Source organism: Tyto alba, unplaced genomic scaffold, assembly GCF_018691265.1.
Source record: "Tyto alba isolate M040663 unplaced genomic scaffold, T.alba_DEE_v4.0 Super-Scaffold_11, whole genome shotgun sequence".
Taxonomy (NCBI): domain Eukaryota; kingdom Metazoa; phylum Chordata; class Aves; order Strigiformes; family Tytonidae; genus Tyto; species Tyto alba.
The window spans coordinates 3,603,751-3,627,390 of NW_024881273.1; the positions used below are offsets into that span (position 1 = coordinate 3,603,751).

A 23,640-nucleotide genomic window follows, 5' to 3' on the forward strand; every position below is an offset into this window, starting at 1 on the left:
TATGTAGCAGGTTTCATGCAGGAATCTAAAAGCAGTTCATGGATGTTTGTTGAGCAAGCAGCACAACATCCCTGTGATGGGACTGGTGCTTTTATTATCCACTGATGAGAAAGCAGGCAAGGGATGGTAAAATAATTTTTCCATGGAGAATACGGGAAGTGGGTGGAAACAGGACCCGGGTGGCCTGGATCCCATGCCCCCACCCGATGGCCGGGGACCATTCCCAGATGCAGCGTGCTCCCCAAGAAGCAGTCATCACTCAAGGATTTGGAGTGTCTCAAGCCTGGAAGCATTTGGCACAGTGCTCCTAAATCCAGCAGAGGTCTGGGCCAGCTCTGTGGGGGTGCAGCAGCGCTTTGCACTGGCTGAGGCTCCGACCCCGTCCCTCTGCAAGCAGCCTGCACACCCCTGCCAGACACGGCTGGGCTGCCCTCCGCTCACTGCGCTGGCAAAAGCCGTGCAAACTGAAGGAGGAGTTTTTGCCATCTGATTCTGATTGCTGCTTGGTAACTGACTTGATTATTTAAAGTATCAAATGTTGCTGCGGGACAGCATTTTTCCCGATACTTGCTCGCATGCTGATTAAACCCTGACTGACTTCCAACGTCACAGTGAACAGCAGCACGCTAGCAGAGAACAGCCCAAAAAGACCAATAAAATAAACCCGGCAGGACTTAGTTTCTCAGGAGCAGCTGAGACAAGAGGGAGAAGACATACATAAGAGAAAAGATCCTGCAGCACCATGGAGGAAAATCCATCATAAAGCGAACATGGCCTCAAACTTAAAGGGATTGGCGTGGGCAAGGCAGCCACATCAGCTGACAGGAAAGCAGCATGCCACACTAATTGGCTAGTGCTAATGAGGAGCTAAAGCCCCCTTGATCCCCCTACTCAATTCACGCCTGACAGGCCCTGAATGTCCCTAAGCCGGGGCAGAGCGGGCTGCCCGGCCTTTGGAAAAGCACATGTTCTGCCTGGGGGCTGCCTGCCCATCTGCTTGCCCTGCTTTTGGTGGGTCCCACTGCCACCTGCCACCGTGGGCTACCAAAAATGTCACCTTTGACAGGCTGGAGATGCTGCCAGGGAACTTGCACCGCGGCGTGCACCAGAGGGGATGCCAGCAGGAGGTTTGGGGACGATGGGGAGGTGCAGGCAGAGGCAGGGCTGTGGGCACGGCCGGGTGTGCGGCACTAACACCCTGCAGCTCCCTCCCTCCTTTCCTCCCTCTCGCACACCGTAAGTGAGCTTTGGCTGACGCCCAGGTTTTCCCCAGCACCGACTTCCACGGGAGGGTAGCGGCGGCTCTGCAAGATGAAGCGTCATGATTTCAAAATTAAAAATACCCGTTCGTATGGCCCCTGCTGACCACTTCCCGCTCCAGCAGCTACTACTAAAGATACCAAAGACTGGGTAAACAGGAAGTGTTTTCCACACATCCCGTCTCACTCCTGCGGCTCCGCTGCTGAGGCCAGAGCAGTCCGGCTCCATGCTCAGCTCCGTGTGCATGTGGAGATGTGGGTCGCCGATGTCCCAGCCATGCACCGAGACCTGCATCCATCCTGGGACGGAGAACATGGGAGAGGCGGCATAGGGCCAAGTGGTGGTTGATGCAACTGATAAAATTCGGGTCTAGAGTTTTTCCCAAAGTTCATGGGATTCAGTTTTGGGGGAGGATGCTAGGAGCCTTTGTGTAGGCTCTGTACGTTTGAGCATTGAGCCTGTGTGTCTGCTGACGGTGGAGAAACCTGTCAGCTCCGGACCCAAGTTTCCAGTATCCATCCTCTCTGATCTGAAAGGAACATCCAGCGCCGTCTCTTCTCACAGGCAGCATGTGCCATCCATGCAAGCCCTGTAACTTTCCATAGGGAGCTGCTGCTTAAAACGCAGCTCCGAGCACAAAAGCAGACCCTCCCTACAGGTTAGCGTCGCACGAACACATAAACATGCACAGCGTTTCATGCACAACTGGGCACAAACTCACGCTTGTGTCTATAAGTGACTCTCCTGAACCGATGCACTCCCATGCAGTCCAGCAGCTGGCGATGCTCGCAGCAAGCAGCATGTGGGATAAAGTCACCTACTGCTGGAGAGAATGATGGGCGGCAGAAAGCAGACTTTAAAAAAAAATCTGCCAAGGAAAACAAGTGGGGTCTTCCTTTAGCCATGCATTTATATAAATAAACACAGGAATATTTTGCAACTCCTGAGGGACTTGCCCAGAGTAAAGTTTTGCTGAATAAGGATGGGAGTAATCCTCTGCTCACCATAAGCCTGCGCACAAGTGCTCTGTGCTGCCCAGACTGGGAGGACCCAGACGTGTGCGGCACGAGCTGCGGACATGGCTCTGCTTCAGGGGAGCCCCAGACAACACACGTCCCCCCGACCCATGCCAAGAGCTCTGCCAGGACAGGAGGAGAGCACACGGGTTGCTGTGGGGGTCTTGATGCCCGCAGCAGCAGGCAGCAATGACCTGGCAGTCATGGGGCTGCTCGCTCGGCGGCCTGATTGCGTCCTCTGAGAGAACCGAGGAATAATTACCAGCCGCACAGCCCTCATGTTCTAAAATGTTTTCTTTCCTGGCACGGTCTGGGTCAAAATTTCAAATCCCAATTGGAAAGTGTACTATTCCTCCTCTGGCTACCCAGAACCAAGGTAATACAGACATTAAATCTGAAATCACAATCAGCTTTGCACCAGAGTGGCCTTGAAAACTGCAGAACGGGGGCAGTAACTTCCATGCCTCTGCTGCCCGGCGCTGAAGATGCCATCTTTGCTGGGTGATGTCCTGCAGCTTTAGTGGCCCACACTGCACGTGCCTTGCTCGCTCTTTCCCAACACAGGGACAGCGTGACAGGGGTAACAAGCCGTCCAACAAACTGACTGACGGCTGCGTTTTAACCCAAATTTCAGGGGGTCGCAAATATCCCAGAACACGCTCTGCTGGTACCTAACGTCAGCGTGGTGCCCTCTGGAGAAGATGGCTGCCAGCCCCGCCATGCTTGGCGTGGGTTGTGAGGGAGGTCTTGATGCCGTGAGGGTCCCCATGGCCCCCCGTCCACCCCCTCCAAGGTGGAATGAGAGGTGGGGGGAAGGGGGGGGTGGGGGGGGGCGGAGGGCTGCTGCCAAAATGTGCCCCGTGCCAGCGAGGCGGGAGGGCGGGGGGCAGCAGCCATCTTAGGCCTGGCGTGAGGTGCAGGTCGGGGAGCCCAGGCAGGCAGCCCTCTCCCTCCCCGTGTCCTCAGGGACGTGCGGCTTGCCTGCCCTCCATTTCGGCACCCTGTGGCCGTCCCCGGTGGGCACGGGGTGGGGGGTGCCGCCCCGCGGCCCCTCTCCCCCTCCGGGCGCGGGGCGGCCGTGTTTGTTCTCCTTCGCGGCGCCTGTTATCAGCGCGCAACACACACAGGAAGTCCTGTCTGGGATTGTCCATCCCCGGCCTGATTTATACAGGAAGAAAAGCATAAAAAGCCACCCTTCCACCTCAGCAGCCACCTCCTGCCTGTGCGCGGCCGGCCGCCGGCCATGCCGGGGGTGCGAGGCGGGTGCCCGGGCCGGCCGGAGCCAGGGCGGCCGGGCGAGGATGGACACCGGGAGATGTTGGGGAGCATGGCGGCACAGCGGGGGACGGCGGGGCACCGGAGGTACCGTACGAGCTGTGGCCATCGCCGCAGAGGGGATGGGATGGGATGGGATGGGATGGGATGGGATGGGATGGGATGGGATGGGATGGGATGGGATGGGATGGGATGGGATGGCAAACTAGCACTGGGGACAGCGGGAGTGTGTCCTCACCAGGCCAGCCCCTGATGGCTCCGGGCACGTTTTTGCCCCTGCTCAGGTAGGGACGATGGCGGGAGCCTCGGGGGGCTGGTGCACACCAGCAAAGGGCTGCCAGGGCAAACTGGTTTTTAAAGCGTCCTTTGGCCGCTCCCAGCCAGGCCGGCTCTGCTGTCAGCCATGCACGGGCTTCGCTGAGGGGCATCTCCAGCGCTGGTTTGCTCAGCGCAGAGCCCAACCTGCAGCACTATTATTTTTAATTCACCCCGCTGGCACTCAGGCTGTTTTCCAGGAGCAGAGAACACAGAGGGTGATTTTACCTCCTATGCATGTAGAGGAAGGCTGCAAACAAATACCTGCGAGATAGCTGGACATTCTTAGCAAATCTCTTTTATTTGCATAACTCATTCACTTTTTCCATCTGCCGGCTCTCTGAACACCTCTGACACAGCACATTGTTCGTCTTTCCCCCCGCCCGCTCCCGCTCCCCTCCACGCAGCACGCGGCCGCGGGGCTCGCCCTCGGCGCGGCCGGACCCCGAGCCGTGACGCTGCGCTGCTGATTTCAGATCGCACGGCCGCAGAGGTTCGGCTCCCGGACGCGTCCAGGGCGACGTGGGGCTGGACGGGGCCGCGGGCAGGGACCGTCCCTGCTCTCACGCAGACCTGAAGCTCGCCCTGGCTGACGGCCGAGCCTGGAGCGTGCCGGTGTGTGCGTGCCAGGAGCTCGGCAAAGCTTCTCAAATTTATAACCGTGGAGCTGGGTGATTTTCATGTTATCTCTTTTCAGCTACCTGCAGACCTGTGGGTCCCGCCATCCTAAGTTGTGGCATTACACGGTGCGGGAGGGAGGCTTTCAGTGAAGTACCTGGGGTATTTTGGGGTAAAAGACTGGGTGTGGGTCGGAGCAGCTGGGATATGCAGGTGCTGACTGGCTGTGTGGGAACATGGAGAAGGACCACGCTGGTGAATGGGTCTCGGTAGAAATAACCCAGCATACTTTTTCCCAGGGTCTAACGTTCACAGAATCCATTCACTGGGCAGAGAATCAAACATAAGAAGAAATAATGAGGCTTTGTCAGTGATAAAATGAATTTAAAAGTGGATTGGGAAGCTCTGCTACCGCTTGGGAAGCTGTGTGAGACAGAAGCCCAGATGCAGTGGCCTCCTCAAAAATCCACTGCTCCTCCGGGTAGTAGCAGAAAACACCGAGTCTGCCCTGTCAGATTTTGAATGTTATTCCCTATGATCCAGCATTCATTCTGCTGATTGAGTTAGTCCTCCTCTATGCTGTTAAACTACCAGCTCTGTACAAGTTTCCCTAGAGGTAAGGAAGAGAAATTGAATCTGGGCTGCAGGCTCATTTGAGCCTTTTCCCAGACTCTACTGCTGCAGTTGGGGCTGGCTCTGGGGAGACAGATTTACAAACTGCAACAAATTAGAGTAAACGAACCTGACTCACAGTCACACCAGCAGCAGAAGGGCATGGCGAAATACAAGGGAAGATTTAACTTGAAGTTTCAGAGCAGACAGAGAAAGAAAAGGGTCTCTGTAAACAGAAGAGTTTGATCAGAAATGTTATTTCACTCTCCATCCTCTCCCAAAGTGAACGCTTGGGTTCCTGTCCTGCCCATAGCCTGGGAGGTGACTGCAGAGAGGAGCTCTGCTTAGTGCAGGTTTCTGGAGCTGGAGACTTTCTCCTGATATAGAAGGATAATCAGAGCAAAAAACAGTCTTGAGCAAAATGCTCTCTCCTGAGCTGCTCACTGGGATGGTGGTGATGAAGTGACTGAGCCGTGCGTGCAGCTCCCAGCTATTCCCACCGCACTTCCCATGCGCTCCTCGGGGAGTGATTCACTGGGAAAACACAGAGGGGGACAGCAGAGTGGGGGGACTATACCCCGCTGAGTAATGCCACTTTTTGCCAGGGAAATTTCACAAAAAGCCATGAAATTCAGTTTATTCCTGGGAGAGATGAATCATTTCCCAGCTTTTATGCAGCAGCCATTACTGCCTCCTCTAAGTGTAAATAAGAACTTCTTTATGTGCACATAAGAGAAAAAATAAGCCTGGCTACAGGATGTTGTCCTGTTCACGCATTGGTTTTTGAACAGCTACAGCCAGTCTGCTGTACGTCTCTGTGGTCGCCTTAAGTTATAACATAGCGGTCCTGAGACACTTAATGCTTGTGAAGATCTTAGGCAAAAAAAATATAACTTTGTGAGAGTCAGATCTTGGTCGTAATATGCACAGCACTGGGCAACTGGTGACGACAGACCGAGAGCTATGGGCCAAGTACTTTTCTTGGTTTGGCCTGCTTTGATCCCACTGACATCAATGGACTCATCTAGATTTCCACTGAGATAACTGGTCTGCAGCTGATGCAACCGAAAACAATATGGGACATAATAGAATAGTGGGAGGTCATTTTCCTTACAGAGCTCTGCAGAACAGGGACTGCTCCAAAGCCTAAACTTAAGTGTAAAGTTTACAAACAGCCTTATGAAGAGCCTGAGCAGAGGAGCTTGTCCTAAAACAGGAAAAGGCATTCCCCCTTTTTTCAGAAGCACCAAAAATTCCTATTGCTTTAGCAAGTGCTTCCAGTTCTGTGCAAGATCCCTGCAGAGGTCAGCAAGAGCCCATTGTACACAGCAGGTATGGGGTCAGCCACCACTTGTAGCAGCTGAAAAGTTTTGCATCTGTATGTGTGTCACTCTTCTGTCTGTCTCCCCATCCGTCTCTCTCCATCTGCCACTTCAGCACCTCTGGCCCCAGTTTGGGGAAGTGCTCGTGTGCTTGGGCATGTCCCGTTTGCTGTGATGGTCTGTAAGCATTCCTCTCTCAAGCGAGGGTTCCTGATGTGGGACCTTAGTGCCGATCTCCTATTAATTGTTCTCTGTTAATCATTCCTTTGTCGTGCATACAGAGCAAGAGCAAAGTTGAGTCCCCCCTACCCCAGCCCCAGACACCTTCACACCCCCCCTAGCTCACCTACCCCAGCGGGGGCCAGCTGGAAGCCCAGCCCACACCTCCAGCCCTCAACCCACCACGGATGCTCTCAGGGTGCTGCTGGATGTGGAGCGAGTGCAGCTTGGCAGGTCGGCGGGATGGGCTCTAGGAAATGGGGAAGAGGGTGAAAAATCTCACCTTCACAGTCAGCCCAGTGCTCAGCCGGAGACCTGCTCCAGGCCAGCACTCAGCGTGCCTCATAGCTCACACTGGTGGTAAAACCAGTGGGAGACAAGGAGGTTTTGACATTGCTAAATCTAAGAGGGAGTTTGGGCAGAAACATTTCTTTCTTGGCCTGGAGACAAGCATTAATATTAGATGTCGTGGGAGTACACTTCTAGTGTGCAAGGGAGAAAGCTTTGGAGGAAACATGTAAAACACCGGTCCCGGGGAGGACTTCAAATTCAGACAGACTTGCAGTCAGGAGCCAGAATCCTTCAGTGCCTTTGTCAGAAGCTCATCACACCCATATTAACAGAGCCAACAAATCTGATCTTCCCCCACTCTGAACTGGCATAACTCCTCTGCTTTCAAGGGAACTTTGCCAGGCAGTGTCCTGGGGGGATTTCCTCCCAGGATAATGAATATTAGCATATAAGACACTGAACCCTCCCTAAGATTGAAGGATTAAATGCTCTTTTAATGGCCTATATGCAGTTCTTAAGAAGCTGACATGGGCTTGAGCAAAGATTTGACCCAATAAATGGAACTGGAAAGCAAACATTTTGCAATTAAAATACTTGCAGAATTTTAAAATGATGCAGTGCACTTAGAGAATAGTTGCCCAATGGCTCTCTAACAGAGACCCTGAAAGGCGACGTGGTTAGTCCTCTGCTGCGTGGTGTTGTCCCACAAGGAGCTGAAAGATGAGTGTCGTGAGAGATGCTGGGTGTCAGTGAGGCCATCCCCCATCTCACCATCAAATTTACACTTGGGATCCCGGGGACTTGTGCAAAGGTTGCCTGGGCAGTTAGGGGTCTTTGTTCTTAAATGAATGTGAGTACATACTGAAGATGGTAAAATATAGCGTTGGGGTACAGCAGATGGGATCAGAAATCAGTGTAGAGGAACCTGGATATGCCCAGGAGAGTGTCAGCAAGAATGGGGCACCCCATTCTCTTGGGGTGTTGGAAAATCCCAGCCATGGGCAAACTGCTGGAGGGGATAGCTTGGTGTTCAGCAAAGTGTGGGCGCTGCGTGAGGTGGAACCAGGGCTTCTCCTCTGCTCAGCCCTTGCTCGTACCCCTGCCTGCTCAACCCCAAAGGGTGCAAAGGCACTGTGGATCTGCCTGGCCTTCCCCACTGGGGTCACAGCAAACTCGTGTGAGCGAGGGGAGGATCAGGACCCATAGGATGCTCCTAAAACAAACCCCCACTGTGCAGCCTGCACTGCACAGCAGGGAAGGGACGGGCCCCCCCATGCCCTACCACCAGGACTGTGGTGCCTGTGCCTCTCCGGCACACCAGCGAGCCTCGGTGGTGTGAGCTCAGTGCCAATGCCAGACACAGGTTCTCTGTGGCCACGATCCTGCTTTCGTCCTCCAACCCACTCCACAAGGACCTTTGGGAGCTTCCAGGGAACCCACACCAGGTCCACCGTGGGCAAGGGCAGGTCACTGATCTCTGCCTGCATGACAAGGGGAGTGTAACAGTGGGCTTTTTTTGTTCTGACAGTAGGAAAGCAAGATGGTCCTTCAGGAAAGGATCCCTGCCTGGGACAAATGATGGAGCACTGAGGATAAGGTGAGTGTCTCGGCTACAAAGCGAGATCCTGTGCTTTCGGTATGGTCAGACGGAGAAGTTTTCCATTGGCTTCCAAATGCATTTTGCAATTATTAGACAAGTTGAGTATCAGGCTCTGTTCATCTCCCCCATACACCAGAAAAAAAAAAACCTAGCACTCTCTGCATAATAAGAAAATTACCATCCCTTCAAGGCTCTTGGGAAAAGTTGCCTGTGCTTCGTATTTATGAGATTAAATGGGCTGAAATCATTCCCCAGAGCTAGGCTGGATCCAGACAGAGTGAGCAAACCTGTTTGTGCCATGCGAGGTGCTGTGTAACGTGGAGCTGTGTTTCCACCAGCACCAGCAAGCCTTTTGCTTGCTGCTGGGAGGGATCCTGTCTTCCGCACACCCTGTCGTCCCCAGCAATGGAGCTTCAGCTTCACCAGCATGTCCCGGAGCTGATTCCCCTCTGCTCTGCTCCCTTGCCCAGGGAGGATCTCGTCAAAGCAGTTTATGGTCCTTTTACACGGGTCCACCTGAGAGCCCCACGCAGTTTCCCGGGAGGGTGCAACATAACCTGAGACAGCTCCAGTTCAACCAGCAGCCTCAACGTATCCATGAGGAAATACAGGGGATCGGCCAGTGATCTCAGTTTCTCTTTCAGAGCCATTATTAACTGGTAAATATTTCCTTTAAATGTCTACAAGCTTTCAAAAAAATTGCAAAGTTTAATGGGAACAAATATTCATTCCCAGGGGGTCGTATCCTGCCATTCATTTGCACATCAGACCCCTGCTATCATTAAGGCTGGTTCTGTGCATGGGTAGGCGCCTAAGTCATCTGAAAAACAATAAGCCTCTGTGCTCTAATTTCCCAGAGAAAAATGTAGACAAAACAAGTGGCAGTTTGGCACAAGCCAAACTGCAGAATTTGCTTTAATAACCAGGCATTTAACACGAGAAGCCTGTAGGCAGCTGGGATCGGCCTGCTTGATCAGTCCCCGGGCAGGTGTTGTGCAAAGTGGCAAAGCTGCGCCCTGCGTGGGTCTGTGGGTTGAATTTGGGCATCTCTCCGGGTCGACCCTCACGCCGCTCCGCAGCCAGCGGGGCGGCCAAGGAATCCTTCAAGCATCCTTTAGGGCTCACTGGAAACCAGCCTCCCTGTCCTGGCAGTTCACTGCCTGCTTCTGAAGGACTTTGCTGTTGTCATGAGTTCAGGGGAATCAATAATATATGTCTTATAATTATATGTCCTCTTGGGGAGTGCAGAACCAGCTACAGTATTTTTTAGCAAAGGGAAATAAATCCGCCCTGGCCGCTGCACTGGTGATGGACCATTTCACCTGGGAGTCTGAACACCCCTGGGTGAGGGGCTGGGGGCTCTGCTGGGGTCTCCTCCTCTCACCATTAATCCCCTGCCCACTCAGGCGAGCTGGTCTTGGGGGGAGTGGGGGGTCAGGGACCTTGTGTCCTCCTAGTGTGGGGCGTGCAGAAACGGGCTGGGGGGGCTGCAGGTCGATGCCAGGGCAGGGGTCCCCCGCAATCCCGGCTCCGTTGGGGTCAGCTCAGCGGTGACAGCATACGGGGCACGGCGTCAGCATGTCCCCCCCACCCTGGGCTGGGCTTCTTGGGGGGGTCTTGCCCTGTCCCTCCATGTCCCCCCACCCCAAGACCAGACTTCTCCGAGGGTCCTGCCGTGTCCCTGCACAACTCCTCGAGACCGGGCATCTCTGGGGGAACCCAGCCTGTCGCTGCATGTGCCCCCCAAAGACCGGACTTCTCCGGGGGTCCTGCCCTGTCCCCTGCACGTCCCCCGGGGAGCCGGGTCACCTCGGTGGGGACGCGGGGGCCGGCGGGGCGGGGGCAGGCGGAGGTTCCCCGGGCCCCGGCGCTTCCCCCCGACCGGGAGGCTCCGCTTTCCTCCCCGCCGGGAGCTCATTGGGCCGGGGCGGAGGGACCGGCTCGGGCCGGGGGAGGAAATGCGGGGGGGGCCGCGGCGCGGCGGCGGCTCCGCGGCTCCGGCACCGGCACCGGTGAGTCCCGGCGGGGGGGGGGGGAGCTCGGCAATGCCCCGGAGGAGGTGGGGGGGGGGAGGGAGGGCTGCGGCCGCATCCTGCAGCGGGGAGGGACGGGGGGAGCGTTTCGTGGAGCGGGACTCGCTGCCGCAGTGGGGGCTGCCGAGGGGTCCCGAGAGTCCCGGGGGGGAGCGAGGGGGGGTGAGGGGGTGGGGAAGGTTCGGGGGGGGGGTGTCTTTAGGCGGGGGGCGGCGGCGGCGCTGCTGTCTCTGTCTGCCCCGGGGGGTGCAGCGCCCGGGGGAGCGGGGCTCGGCCTGCTGCGGGCCGGGGTGAGCCTCCCTGCGCCCATCTCCGCGGTGTCCCCATCCCCGCGCCCAGCTCCGCGGTGTCCCCATCCCCGCGCCCATCTCCGCGGTGTCCCCATCCCCGCGCCCAGCCCCGCGGTGTCCCCATCCCTGCGCCCAGCTCCGCGGTGTCCCCATCCCCGCGCCCATCTCCGCGGTGTCCCCATCCCCGCGCCCATCTCCGCGGTGTCCCCATCCCCGCGCCCAGCCCCGCGGTGTCCTTGTCCCCACACCCAGCCCCGCCGTGTCCCCGTCCCCACACCCAGCCCCGCGCTGTCCCCGCGTCCCCGTGCCCTATCTCTCCAGCATCCCTGTTCCTGTGCTCCGCCGCGCCTGCCTCCCAGCCTGCGGAGAGAGCAGCCGGAGGCGTTTGTAAGGGGAAAATCCATCTTGCTGCTGCTGCCGCTGCCCCTCTCCAGGAGGGTTTGGCTCTAAGGGCACAGACCGGGGCCCACGCGAGGTTGGGAGCAGTGGTTTCACCTGCAGAACCAGGCCAGGCTGTTTGCAAAAGCGCATCTGTCGCATTCCCATGAGGGTAATTACATCCTCTTGAGGGACCGGATTCTCTTGCATCACTTTGCAGACAGACCCCGATTCCTGCTGCTGCCATCAGCTGGAGTTTTAGCCTTGGTTTCATGGGCAGAGCTGGACAAAGCACTGCTCACCTACACGGTGGGTTGTATTTTCCTTTTGGTTGCTGCAGCGGGTTAAGAAAGAGCAGACTTAGGAGAGTTACAGGAACGTTTCTGGCTGATGAGAGGGGGGGACCCCCAGACCCAGAGGAGCACATGGCCAGCTGAGGAGACTTTGCTGCCCCCTGAAACAGCAGAAGCTCAGATGCACCCACATAGTTTCACTTGACAAACCATGGGGTTTCACCTCTTCATATGAGAGATTAGAAAGGCAATGACAAAAAAACTCTGTGGTTTGTTTTTGTTTTTTTTTTTTTTTCCTTAAGCATGAAAAGATTTTCCTTGAGTTATGTGCTTTAAAAGAGGACTGTTAGAACAGATAGTGGCAACAGGTTGGAGGATCTTCAGTGGCTTTAAAGAGGCTGATTTTTATAAACTCATAAAAAAGACAAGTATAGGTTATCATATTTTCCACTTTTGAAACTTTTTCTGGTATGAAGCAACCATAATTTTATGACCCAGAGGGATACTCTGACCACTTGAGGTAGGGCAGTGCTGCTCCATTTCAAAGCAAAAAACCAAACTGTCTATATTTTAGGCTTGTGCCCTGTGTTTCTTGCCTTCCCCACAGGGAAAGCTCCCAAAGCAGACACAGGAATCCTGTGGGAGGACAGAGATGGTTGGCAGAGTTTTACTTACAGACTTCTGGAGAAGCACTGCTAGTCTGAGGATCTGTGATTGTAAGGAAAATATGTGTCCCAGTATAGCCCTGGGAAAAGCTGGTTGGCTGAGCAAAGGGGAATTAGTATGTCTCCATACAGTAGTGTCCCTGGGATGTCTCCAGGAGGACTGGGGAGAAAGAAGGTTCCTTCACTTTTTTTTTTTTTTTTTTTTAAATTCCTACAGGTTAACCAAGATTTGATTTCCTGATGGTGGAGATACCATATATTAATCATTAGAAGATGAATTAGATTGCTACATTTGGAGGAGAATGGAGGACCAAAGGCTTTATATCACCAAAATCCTCCTTACCTCCTCAAACCTGGGCTTGTACAGAGGTTCAGATGGGCCCGTGCTGGGCTGAGCTCAGTTCCCTGCTGGGCTGAGCTCTGTGGGAACAGAGTGGGTATGTCGCTATCCCTCGCTGTCCTGGAGCCAGACCCTCAGCTTCCACAGTACCGCAGAATTCAGGGACTGAGGGAGGTCCCAGCTCTGTTTTACAGCAATAAAGCCGATTTGCTGTGACACGACAGCTCCCTGTAGCTCAGCCAGGCAAAGTGCGCCCTGCTCGTGGGCTGAGGTGAGCCCCTGCCTGGGTGAGGAGGGGACGGGGCTGCTCAGCCGCCCGCCCACTCCGCGCTATCGCTGCGTGGAAATATGCACAACGTGTTTGGTATTAGGGGGCAGGAAGGCACCAGGCTGGTTTCTCTCCAGATGCGGGTCTGCATCTCTCCATGCCTCAGTTCCTTCACCTGCACAAAGGAGAAGATGATACTGAGTGCCTTGGAGAAGGGCTTTGAGACCTGCAGGGTCTACAGATTTGGGATGGTTACCCCTAACATCTTGGCTCGAAGTTAGGAACTGTCCCAAAGGAGTCAGGAGGTGAACCTGAAACTCTCCAGTCCAACCCCACCCCACATCACCTGGGGATTTTAGAAGGTTTATTTGCAGCTCACCATATTTGCAGTTTCAGAAGGATGTTGCATTTTGTGTTGCCTCCCCATAAAGCCACTCCTTTCTCAAGGTTTAATCAGAAAGATTGATTCTGTCTTTAATTCAAGTATGTTTAAGGTGGGTTTCTTTATTCCTTCCTCCTTTAACTGCTGCCATCCGGAGGCCAACTGTTTTGTTTCAAGTAGATATAGTTTAAATTAGGTATTGTTACTGACCTTCTTCAGCCTTGTTTCATATTTGTCCTCTGCTAGAAAATCAAAGCCTCTTTATTCGTGACTCAGTACCGACTCTCCAGACGGTACATATGGCCCTTACAGCACTTTTCTCTGGCAAGAATTTGTATTTTAAAGAGAAGAAGGTCAGATTTCAGTGTATTATGTGGTGGGAAAATGCAGTTTTACAACGCTGTATGGATTAAGAAATTACAGGCCATTGTTTTGCCCTCGCTGCCTGGAATTGGCAGTTTATTTCAGGGCGACACAGGTCCCTTCCCTGCCACGGTCTCTGGTGCCACAAGAGCATCTCCTGCATTGCCGGGCCAGGTATCCCCCCGGGGTAAACCACTGCCACACCGGTGACTCGAGTGGGGCAAAGCGGGTTTGCACCTGGAGGAGCACCCGCCTTGCAAGGGGTTCATGGGTCCCTCGTGTCCCCTCGTCCCCTGTGCTTTAGCACGTCACCCTGCTCTGTTGCCAGCAAGCGTGCTCCTGCCCCAGCCCCTTGCGCTGCCCTCGGAGGGTCTGTGCACGCCCGGGGCCATCCCTCTGACCCCGGGAGAGGGGGCTGGCCCCGTCCCCACGGCTCCGTCAGATGTCACCGGCTGGGGACAGACACCCCACGTTGACTCTGCTCCTCTCTTGCTCGCAGGGTTCCCCGCTGAAGGGCGAGACATGCAGTAGGAGCCAGCGCTTCCCACCAGTGACGCTCGGTCGTGCCGCACAGCCCAGGGCGCCGCGGGAGGGACGGGACATGCGCCGCGTCGGCTGCCTCCTCTCAGGACTCCTCTTCATCCTCAGCGTGACCGGCACAAGCAGCTTTGCCCGGGCTGGGTAAGCCCCGTTTTTGTCTACATCTCCCAGGCGTGCCTGTCTACATGTCACAGTGGGGCGCATCCTCTCTGAGTGATGAAGAGCCCTGTTCAGCCAGCCAGCTACACACGCGTGGGAAGCTCCACTGGGCTGGTGAGGAGGTGGGAAAAGGCTCTGCCGAGTCCTCCTGGGGCAGCCAAGGTTCAGCAGCCCTTTGCTGGTGTTTGTTTTTTCACTGAAGTGAAAAAAACCTCTCAGAGAAAATGCCCTGGCTCCGTTTACCTCCATGCAGGGGACACAAAAACATTCTGGGCTTTTTGTCTGGGAGAATCAAAAGCTAATCAGGCCCTGAGCTGTTCATGAATTATTATTGTCTCTTTCAAGTACATCCTTGCACAAAAATATGCGTGCAAACTTGCTATCACACCAATCAAGCCTTGCAAACAAGCCATCAGAGATGGACTCAGCCTCCCAGCTCGGAGGATGCTTTCAGGGGACGCAGGCGTGGGAAGCCCTGGCGGGTTTTGCCTGCTGTGCCCTGTGCTCCCTGGGGTGCAGCAGCTGTGGTCCAGTGGCAGCTCCAGAGATTCCCCTTTTCTTTCCAAGAAACAGGTCCGACATAGCGCCCTGGATCCCGGCACAGCCTGGGCAGGCACAGCTCGGCTCCCACTGGGTCAGAGGAAGCCCAGAGCTCGGTGCCCCAGTTTCTTCCCCAGCCAAAAGGAGCTTGAGCTCAATGCCCACCCCCCAGATGCAGCTCACATCTTCTACAAAGTTTGTTTTTGCACTGAAATACTCTCCTCTCGTGTTAAACCTTTTGCATTCTGGTCGTGACTAAAACCACAGGCTGCATTCCTTGCTCGCACGCACAGACTGCAGCTATAGCTTTATTCTAAATTTTGCAAAGCAAACAATTGCCATTTAAAAATTGCATCTTCTATAGCATTAATCAGCAAAGCTGAGGGGAGTTCTCTGGAGTTAATGGAAGCCATCTGATGTCCATGCTAATTCCCAGGCTTTTTATTCTAGTTTCTAATTGGGCTGGGAGGTTGAGACAAGTAGATGAGTTCCTCAGTGGGACTGACCTGCTTGGGCTGAAAAATGTTGAAAGAAAGAATTTTTAACTTTGGCTGTTAACCTTGGGAAAGGTTTTGACTACATCACATTGTGTTAGGAAGACTGGAGAGTGACTTTCATCTGGCCTCTACATTTCTGAGGTGAGCCTGACCCTTCCTCTGAGATCATTAATTTTTTGGTGACCACAGGGGGATCTGTTTCAGGCGTGCAAGTCTCAGAAAGGAAAAATCCACCCAGAAAGCCAGTGATTTTAGGACAAGGGAGGCAATGAATGGAAGAAGAACTGCTCTGAGTAAATCCCCCTTAAATCTGGGCCCCAACTGCTCCCCCGGGATGGAGGGACTGTACTGGGGTGAGTGTACGAGGAGGCGTCAGCAGGGAGGAAGAGCTTGCGCAGCCAGCAGTGCTCCAGCTTTGTGTCCCTGCCCCGAAACAGCTTGAAGTAGCCTCCCAGGTCACTCGGGCAATTAGCCACTGCCATTTAAATAGCCCTCTGTAGACAGGGACTGTCAGGCCACGTCCTGGGCTGGTGTAAATCAATGGAGGCCCTTTGCCCCGAAGGGAGAAGCGCCGGGTTGGTTTTTAGCCGGGGTCTGAGCCGCTCCCCTCTGCTCAGCCGCAGGGTCTGCGCCGCGGGGCCGCGGAGCCGGGCGGCCGCCTACGCCGAGTCCCACGTCGAGCCCGTCTACCAGCCCTACCTCACCACCTGCCAGGGCCACCGCCTCTGCAGCACCTACAGGTGAGGGCAGCCACCTGCACCACCGCCCTGGAACCGCACAGGGACCCGGATCCATCCCAGCGAGCCCGTGAGGAGGGGGGGCTGCGGAAGGGGCGGGGGGTCCTGCCTCCATCCGTGGGGAAGGGGCTCCCAGCCTGGGAGGTGCCAGCGGGGCTCTGACCCACGGGTGTGGGAAGGGGATGGGGGGACTCGGGGTGGGTTCTCGGTGACGTCTCAGCCCCATCTTTGCGTTGCAGGACCATCTACAGGGTTGCCTACCGGCAGGCGTACAGGCAGCTGCCCCAGCCCGCGGCCTCGTGCTGTCCCGGCTGGAGCAGAGCTAACGGCCACACGCTCAGCTGTAACAGAGGTAAGAGGCTGCTGTGCCACCCCGGTGCCAGCGCTTGCCCTTTCCCCAGAGCCCAGGAGCTGTGCAGCTCAGGTCCCTGGATGAGGCCCCAGCAGCCAGCTCGCTCATTTACCGGCACTCTGCCTGTCAGGCGGATTCTCCCTGGAGGAAAGCATTTAAATTTTCGGCGTCACAACTAAATGTGGTTCAATTTCTGATTAATTCCCAGCCTTTCTCCACTGCCTCGCAGGCCTTTTTCCTTTGGGATCGCTTATTAACTTTATAGTTACCAGAGGATAAATAAAACGAGTAAGTCCTTTCCACATAAATCAGCAGTAATGGAAGAGAAATGCTTTCAGGAGGCAATTGTGATGTACAACGCAAAACAAATGCAAAACACATCAGCAGCAAGTCCATCCCCAGATGAGCTCAGAGTGCAGCACCAGGGGCTCCCCAGGGCCTGCTGCTGCCCGTCGGCTCCCGTCCCTCCCAGCTCTGCTGGCTGCCAGCACTTTGGCTTCTTTCCACTCTGCAAACCCAGGATCCTGTTCATCCCACCCATCCTGCACCCCGTGCACCCCAGTCAGCTCAACCCCACCGCTGCGGGGCTGGTGCAGGGGTACGTTTTGCTCTGTGTGTACACGCCCCCACGGTAGCAGGGGAAGGGAAATCGGGACCCCTGGAGCTGCCTGATGACGCTGTGCTCTTTCTTTTTTTTTTTTTTTTTTTTTGTCTTGCAGCTCTCTGCTGGGTGCCGTGCCAGAACGGCGGGACCTGTGCCTTCCCTGGCAGATGTGCCTGCCCACCTGGCTGGACGGGGCCAGCCTGCCAGACAGGTACCAGCCACGCCGCTCGCCTCCGGGCTCCCAGCTTCTCCGGGGAGCAGCGGGGCTGCCATGGGGCTCTGGAGGTTCTCTGCCCACAGACTTGACCCCTTGATGGGGGGACAGGGACCAGCACTGTGGCTCCTCACCAGGCCTTGGCACACGCCTGGTGCTACTCAGACCACAGAGAGGAAACCAGTGTGTCACCCCTCCACACACACCCACCCACACACGTGCACAACTACACGTGTTGCTCCAGGGCAGCGACGGAAAGGCCGGGAAGCTCAGCTCCCAGGGGAGCTCGGACCTGCCTTCGGCTGCCTCAGTGCTCCCAGCCCTCACATGCAGCCCTGGCATCTACATTTTCTCTCCGCTGCTGCTCTGTGCTGGGTCAGCACGAGCAGAGGTTGTACTCTGCCATGTCTGTGCAGCCAGCGAAGGGCTTTCTGCAAAGCAGCCCTTACGCTTGTGGGGTCAGCCTGAGATTGTGTATTTGTAATGACCCATCTCCCAGGCTTTGTACGCTCTTGCTGTATACTAAGACGCCCATTTACTGCAGGGACTAAATCTGTAAACCGAAAATATCTGGGGGTGGAGGGGAAGCCTGGCAATCTCCAGGCACCAAGCTCCTCTCCAGCGTGACAGCAGCCCGATGCTCCTCACCAGAGCACAGGGAAATCAGGCAGCGTGGTGCAAACCCCTGCCACGGTGTTTCCTGGCTTTCCACCCTCCCGTAAGGCAGGGGAGGAGCGTGTGGCATTGACCCACGCTGGGCCAGGCAGGGCTGAGCACATTGCTGACAGCTCGGGCTCCAGCACAGGGGGGGGAGAGGATTTTCCCACTGCCTAAAACAGATTCGCCTGGGCGTGGGAAGCGGTTCAGCTCATTCTGCTTTGTGGGAACAGCTTTAATAACTCCCCCGTGTGAGGAGAGGTTACTGGGTTTTGTACACACTTGAAAGGCTGATAGCTCCTCGGCCACGGCTGGCTGGAACCAAAACCCCGGCCATAAATCCAGGATGAGAGCTGAGTGCTGCCTGTGCCCGCCTGGCCAGAGCTGGGACATTTCTGACCACAGCTTTTTGTTCTGGCTCTTTTTTTTTTTTTTGGGGGGGGGGGGGGGGGGGAGTAGGTGGAAGAGGGAGGAGACCAGATCCCCCGTGGGGTTAGCTCAGGTTTGCTCCCACCGGGTGCAAGAGGAAAAGCTGTCCCAGGCGCTGGCAGCCCCTGTGCTCACACGCTGCAGCGCTGGGAGCACCCAGAGCTGGGCCCAGCACAAACGCGCGTGGCCTGGGCACTCGCTGGGGCCCCACTGCAGCCCCACTGCGCCTAAACCCGTGTGTGGCTGAGCCGTCTGAGCCCCTCACCCCCCCACCCCCGGGGAAGCCCTTCCTCACCACCCCTGCCCTCGCTGAGCCCTACCTGTGGTTTCAGACGTGGATGAGTGTGCCGGCCGGAGCCACGGCTGCGGTCAGCTCTGCATCAACACAGCCGGGAGCTACCGCTGCGCCTGCCAGGACGGCTTCAGCCTCGCTGCCGACGACAAAGCGTGCCAGCCCCTGGTGCCAGCGCCCGAGCCTGAAACCTTCAGCCAAGCAGGTAACCTGTCCCCTCTCCGCTGCAGGACAGCCCCGGCTGCTCAGGGCCTTCAGTGAAAGCTGGGATTAACACTCAGCGTCACCGGGTGGTAAGAGACAGGAGCGGGGACAACAGCCAGAACCCCTCAGCTTTATTCTCAGTGACCCAGGAGTCCCTCTACCACCCAACCAACCTCCCCGGTGCACAAATCCAGCCACTGCTCCATCTGCAAGGGTGACAGAGCCTGGCCGGGGCGTACGGGGTCTGGGATGTGGCTGTTCTCTCCCTCATCGTTGTCCTTCCCGCAGAGCAAGTCCGGAGCCATGAGGAGCGGCGGGCGCCGCTGGTGACGGCCCATTATTACTTTTGGTACGCGCTGTGACACTTCAAACTCGTACCGTGAGTAATAATGCGCTGTGGCCAGCACAGGCATCACGCAGTAAACGCCTGGGAGAGCAGAGCACCGTCTGCATGTGCCCCACAAGCCACCTGCCTTTATCCCCTGTCCAGGGCCCTCAGCAGGGACAATCCTTTGTGCCCACCATGGGACAGGGCAGACCCGGGTACTAACTAATCTGCCACCACAGGCACGAAAGGCCAGGCTTTGCCAGCTCTCTTATCACTTAAGCATCACCCCACCTGCCTGAAAAATTCCCCGCTTTGTTGCAGGTACTCCGGCAGCAAGGTGAGGCTTGTGCCCGTTAGCAGCAGGACTAGATGCCAGTGCTTGCAGCAGGCGTTGGATCCGATTGATGCTGCGGGGGCTGGTCCCAGCGGGACAGACCCCAGGGACTCACTAGGAGGGCAGTGAAAAGCAGCAGAGCTTGGCCCGGGCCCTGCAGCAATGCCTCTCCCCAGCACCTTCCAGTTCATCTAGGGCAATGAGCTTTTACTCACTGACCTTCCCTCGGTCACTTTTTCAGGTCCCCCCAGTGAAATGAAGGAAGAAATGAAAGACCTGAAGAGCCGAGTGGAAGCGCTGGAGCAGGTGAGCTTTCAGCACGCGGCTCAGCCCTGCCCTGTCCTGCCCCCGCGGCCCCGTTGCAGCTCAGGGCCAAGCTCAGCCAGCTCCTACCCCGGGGCCGTTGGCAGCCAGGGTTTCCCTCCGCCCCGGCTCTATTTTTAACATCACCCTGGCCTCACGCCGCAGTGATCCCAGCTGTGCTCCACGCTGCCGCCAGCGCCCACGCAGCAGCTCTTCCAGCCCAGTGGCCCTTCGAACGTGACCAAAGCCCCGCGAGCCGGCCGGCGTGCCACCCCGGGGGGGGGGGGGGGGATGCCCCCCGGACCAGCAGCATGCTGTGTCCTGCCGGGTGGTCCTCCCGGCCGGGGAGGACACGCTCACGGCTCCCCTTCTCCCTGCAGAAACTCCAGTTGGTGCTGGCCCCCTTCCACAACCTCATGCCATCTGCGCCGGAGGACGTCGGCGCAGACCCCATCAGCCGGCTGTCCCACTCCCTCCAGCAACTGGACAGAATCGACTCCCTGAGCGAGCAGATCTCTTTCCTTGAGGAGCGGCTGGAGACGTGTAAGTGCCTGGAAAAAGCAGGGTTGAAGTATTTCACTCCACCCACGCTGGCCATGGTGCGCAGATGCGGGCCAGCGAGATCAGTAACACATATGCCACTATTAATCTCTATTTCCCTCAAGCTCAGCAGCCTGTAATTAATAAAAGATGAACACAAAACAGCCCATTAGCTTCATTTCAAAGCTGTTTCTATGGCTGCACCATCTGACTGCCCTTGTAGCAGCCAAAAATCGTAAGATTGGCACATGGAAATGTGGCTCTGGGGCAGAATCAGTGGGAGCCCACTATAGGCAGTGGGTCACACCTCGCAGTCGGCACCCACGACGTCTGTGTTCCATTCCTGTACCATTACAACTTTTTAGAAAAGAAACCCCAGCCCTTAGGAAATTAACAGTCCAAAAAGTCAATCAGGAAAGTTTAGGGAGCGTGCAAAAGTTGGCAGATTTACGAGCCTGGGAAGTTTTACGCATTTCTTTTTGAAGTCTGGTCCAAGCAGCGGACCAGAGAGGGTCTCCTATGTGCAAACTCTGAACGAGAGACACGGGGTGAGAGCTGTCATGTGTGAAATGGCTGAAGGCTGGGGAGGGGGGTGGGGGGTGTTCCTGCCTGGTGTGCTCCCCAACAACACCCCAGATCGGGGCAGCATCCCCTCAGGTCCCTGAGGTGTGTGCAATGCTCGCCCTGGAGCACTGCAGCTTGACTCAGAGCAGAGCACAAACCATATGAAAACTTTGGTAGGCAGCTCTTTGCAGCTCGCTTTCCCATTAAATAACTCCAGTCAAACACACCCAGAAACTGGGCATGGCTGGGCCAGCTCAGGAGCTGGTGTGCAGCAGCAGCCTGGTGCTCAGGGCAGAGGGGCGAGGGTGCTTGGAAAGACTCGAGGGAAAACTGTGTTTCAGGGCATACCCAGTCCCAGTTCACTGCTTGCAGTAATGGCTTAGATATAAAAGACTTCAAAGAACATGTTTGAAGACTAAGTAGCTGCAAATAGACACTTAAAAAACATCTCAGACAGGGGTAACGATCAGAACCACTGAGTGTGCCAGCAGAACAAGTTTCCTAATTTTGCCCTGTACATATTATTAGTGGCAGCACCAAGGAATGTGAATAGTATCACAAGGTAACATGGATTTAGTCCAGGGGATGACTCCAAAATCCTCAAATTAACTTCTGCCAAGCCTGTTCCAGCAAGCAAAACTTGTTTTCGTCCCTCTCATGGTCTTGAAAGTCCCTGGAGGACACGAGACTGTCCTTTCATACGCCAGCAAGCACTGGGGCTTGCAGGGCATCCCACGGACAGTGAAGTAGCTGTCCATTTTTCCCTGCCTTGTGAAGCATTTCACAACCGAACGCTAAGATACAACTGCACCCTCCAATTATCCGCCCAGCAGGGATGTGCCTAAAGACTGAAAAACATCTCCTCCTCTTTAAACCACCGGTGAAGGCACAAGGTTGGCTTTCTTTAAGCCATAACCTTTTTAGCCCCTCTCAGGCTGAACCAGCCCCGCTTCGGCCCAGGCCGGCGGCGCTCGGCTGTGCCACAACCCGCGGAGCTCCCTGGGCCTTGGGGACATTGCTGACCCGCTTCCGATTGCTGCCCCACGGAGCCAGGGGCTGGCGTGGGGACAGGCTGGTCCCAGCCTCCCGTCCTGGGGCAGCCGGGGGGCGTTGTCGCCGGCTCTCCCCACTCCTCCGGACGCTTTGCACTGGACTTCCCAGGCCCAGGCGAGGACGACGCTCCCGGACGCGGCGGGGCAGAGCCAGCCTGGGGGTGTTTGGCAAAGGGAAAGCAGCGAGTCAGGGTGACATTCAGGGAGGTTGAGGTCAACCTCATCCCTCTTGGGGAAAAGCGACAAACCAAATCCAGGCTAACAACATTACTGGATTTTTTTTTTTTTTTTTTCTTCCCCATCTTCCCAGGTTCCTGCAAGAATGAACTTTAGCCGAGCAAGCGAGGAATTGGAGCAAGCTGAGTGCATCTGCAGCTCTTATCTCACTCTCCAGCCCCAGGCTGGGGACGAAGTCGCATCATCTACAGGAAGGCACAGGGGAGCAAGAGAAGGCTGGCTCCCCATCAGCATCTCCATCATTTTCTCTTCCAACTCACCAAAGGTCAAGCAGTTACTGCCAAACTGGACTCTGAGCCCTCAGCATCTCACCCCCTTCCTGCTGGAGAGGCAGAAAATAAATGCCTTACCTCATGCCACTAGTGCCTGTCTGGCTGTGCCAGAGAGACCGGCTGTACGTGAAGCTGTGTGGTGCCGTGCTTTGCCTGGCTTTTACTTAGGGTGACCCTGGGACATCACCTCCCCAGGAGCAGGGGGCACAGGGGTGGTTGTGCTGCCTGCGAGGGGAGCACAGACCCGGCCCGGGCAGGACAGCTGCCCCCCCACACCCCCTGCTCCCACCTAGAGAAGGCGGGGACGAGTCCTGCGTTTGGAGGACTACGGCCCAAAAGGACTCGGTGCAGAGGGGCAGCCCCAAGCCAGGCATCACGGCAGGGGACGGGTGCAACCAGTCCCTGCAAAGGTACCGCGCCAGCTGGGTACAGGGAGCGTCCCTGCAGCTCCTGTTCTGCGCCCTGGGACCAGTCCCCAGCGCTGGAGGTTGGCTGGTGCCTCGCTGCTCCTCAGCGTGGCAGCTGCAGCAGCTTGTTCTGAATTCACCTGCTGACGCTCGCAGCGCTCCGCGCCGTCCCAGTAACAGGGATGAAGCTTTGACATGGGCCTGAGGGTGCAGAGAGTGTTTTTACTTGCTTTAATAGATCAACCTTTCCCTGCGACAGTCCCATCATCAGCACAGAGCAGACGGGGACGAACCTGCCACTCAGTAGTGCCCACAGGGTGAGGTTAAGGAGGGAGGGACAGTCTCCTGCCCTGGGGGCCAAGGCCTGGCAAGCCCCAGTGCTTACACTGGTAAACCAGGCCCTCCCAGACCCTGGGAGGTGCTGTCAGCACCTACCAGCCCTCAGCACCGTTTGCTCAAGCCCAAGGATCGGTAGAGCAGAGCAGCTGCGACCAACCCAGTGCAAGACTTTGCTCCTTGCCTCGAGCAGAGCGGTGCCAGCTGGGCACCGGGGAGCTGCAGGGGCTGTCCCGAAATAAAGCCTCCAGCAGCGCACACGGAGGCTGGGGGATTGTTACTGGCTTTGACCCGGGCTCCCACCCACACAGGCACCACCTTCCTCTTCCCCCGCAAGAGGTCCCTGAAGGCATTTGTCCTCCCAGCTGAGGCCAGGCTGGGGTGCAGCAGCACAGTCCTTCTGCCTGGGAGGTACTGGGAACAGTACCTTGCCCTTCAATCACCAAACCCACTCCCTGCAGGAGCTGAGGGGTCAGCACCCTTCTTCCCCCCCGCAGCAGCC

The 23,640-nt window shown here is 56.3% G+C and overlaps 1 protein-coding gene across 5 annotated transcripts; it reads left to right on the forward strand.

Annotated features, from left to right (window-relative positions):
* The first annotated feature begins 3,503 nt into the window (after positions 1–3,503).
* EGFL7 (EGF like domain multiple 7) lies at positions 3,504–22,482 on the forward strand. Of its 5 annotated transcripts, XM_042786891.1 has the most exons (11): positions 3,504–3,638; positions 8,457–8,525; positions 8,999–9,187; positions 14,040–14,221; positions 15,894–16,016; positions 16,253–16,365; positions 17,085–17,180; positions 18,602–18,766; positions 19,669–19,733; positions 20,111–20,273; positions 22,197–22,482. In XM_042786891.1, the coding sequence occupies exons 4-11, from the start codon at positions 14,142–14,144 to the stop codon at positions 22,217–22,219; spliced, it is 828 nt and encodes a 275-aa protein (XP_042642825.1). In that variant the 5' UTR covers positions 3,504–3,638; positions 8,457–8,525; positions 8,999–9,187; positions 14,040–14,141; the 3' UTR covers positions 22,220–22,482. The 5 variants fall into 5 exon arrangements, with proteins under 5 accessions (XP_042642825.1, XP_042642823.1, XP_042642824.1 ...); XM_042786889.1 differs by lacking the exon at positions 8,999–9,187; XM_042786890.1 differs by lacking the exon at positions 8,999–9,187 and having other exon boundaries at positions 8,460–8,525.
* Positions 22,483–23,640: the final 1,158 nt, after the last annotated feature.

Excerpts from the sequence above, each read along its gene's own strand:
- EGFL7 (XM_033012078.2), top strand. The coding sequence starts at position 10,487 with ATGCGGGGGGGGCCGCGGCGCGGCGGCGGCTCCGCGGCTCCGGCACCG. Across the intron at positions 10,541-14,039 it reads CGGCTCCGGCACCGGCACCG|GGTTCCCCGCTGAAGGGCGA; the intron begins GTGAGTCCCGGC and ends TCTTGCTCGCAG. Across the intron at positions 16,366-17,084 it reads CACGCTCAGCTGTAACAGAG|CTCTCTGCTGGGTGCCGTGC; the intron begins GTAAGAGGCTGC and ends TTTGTCTTGCAG.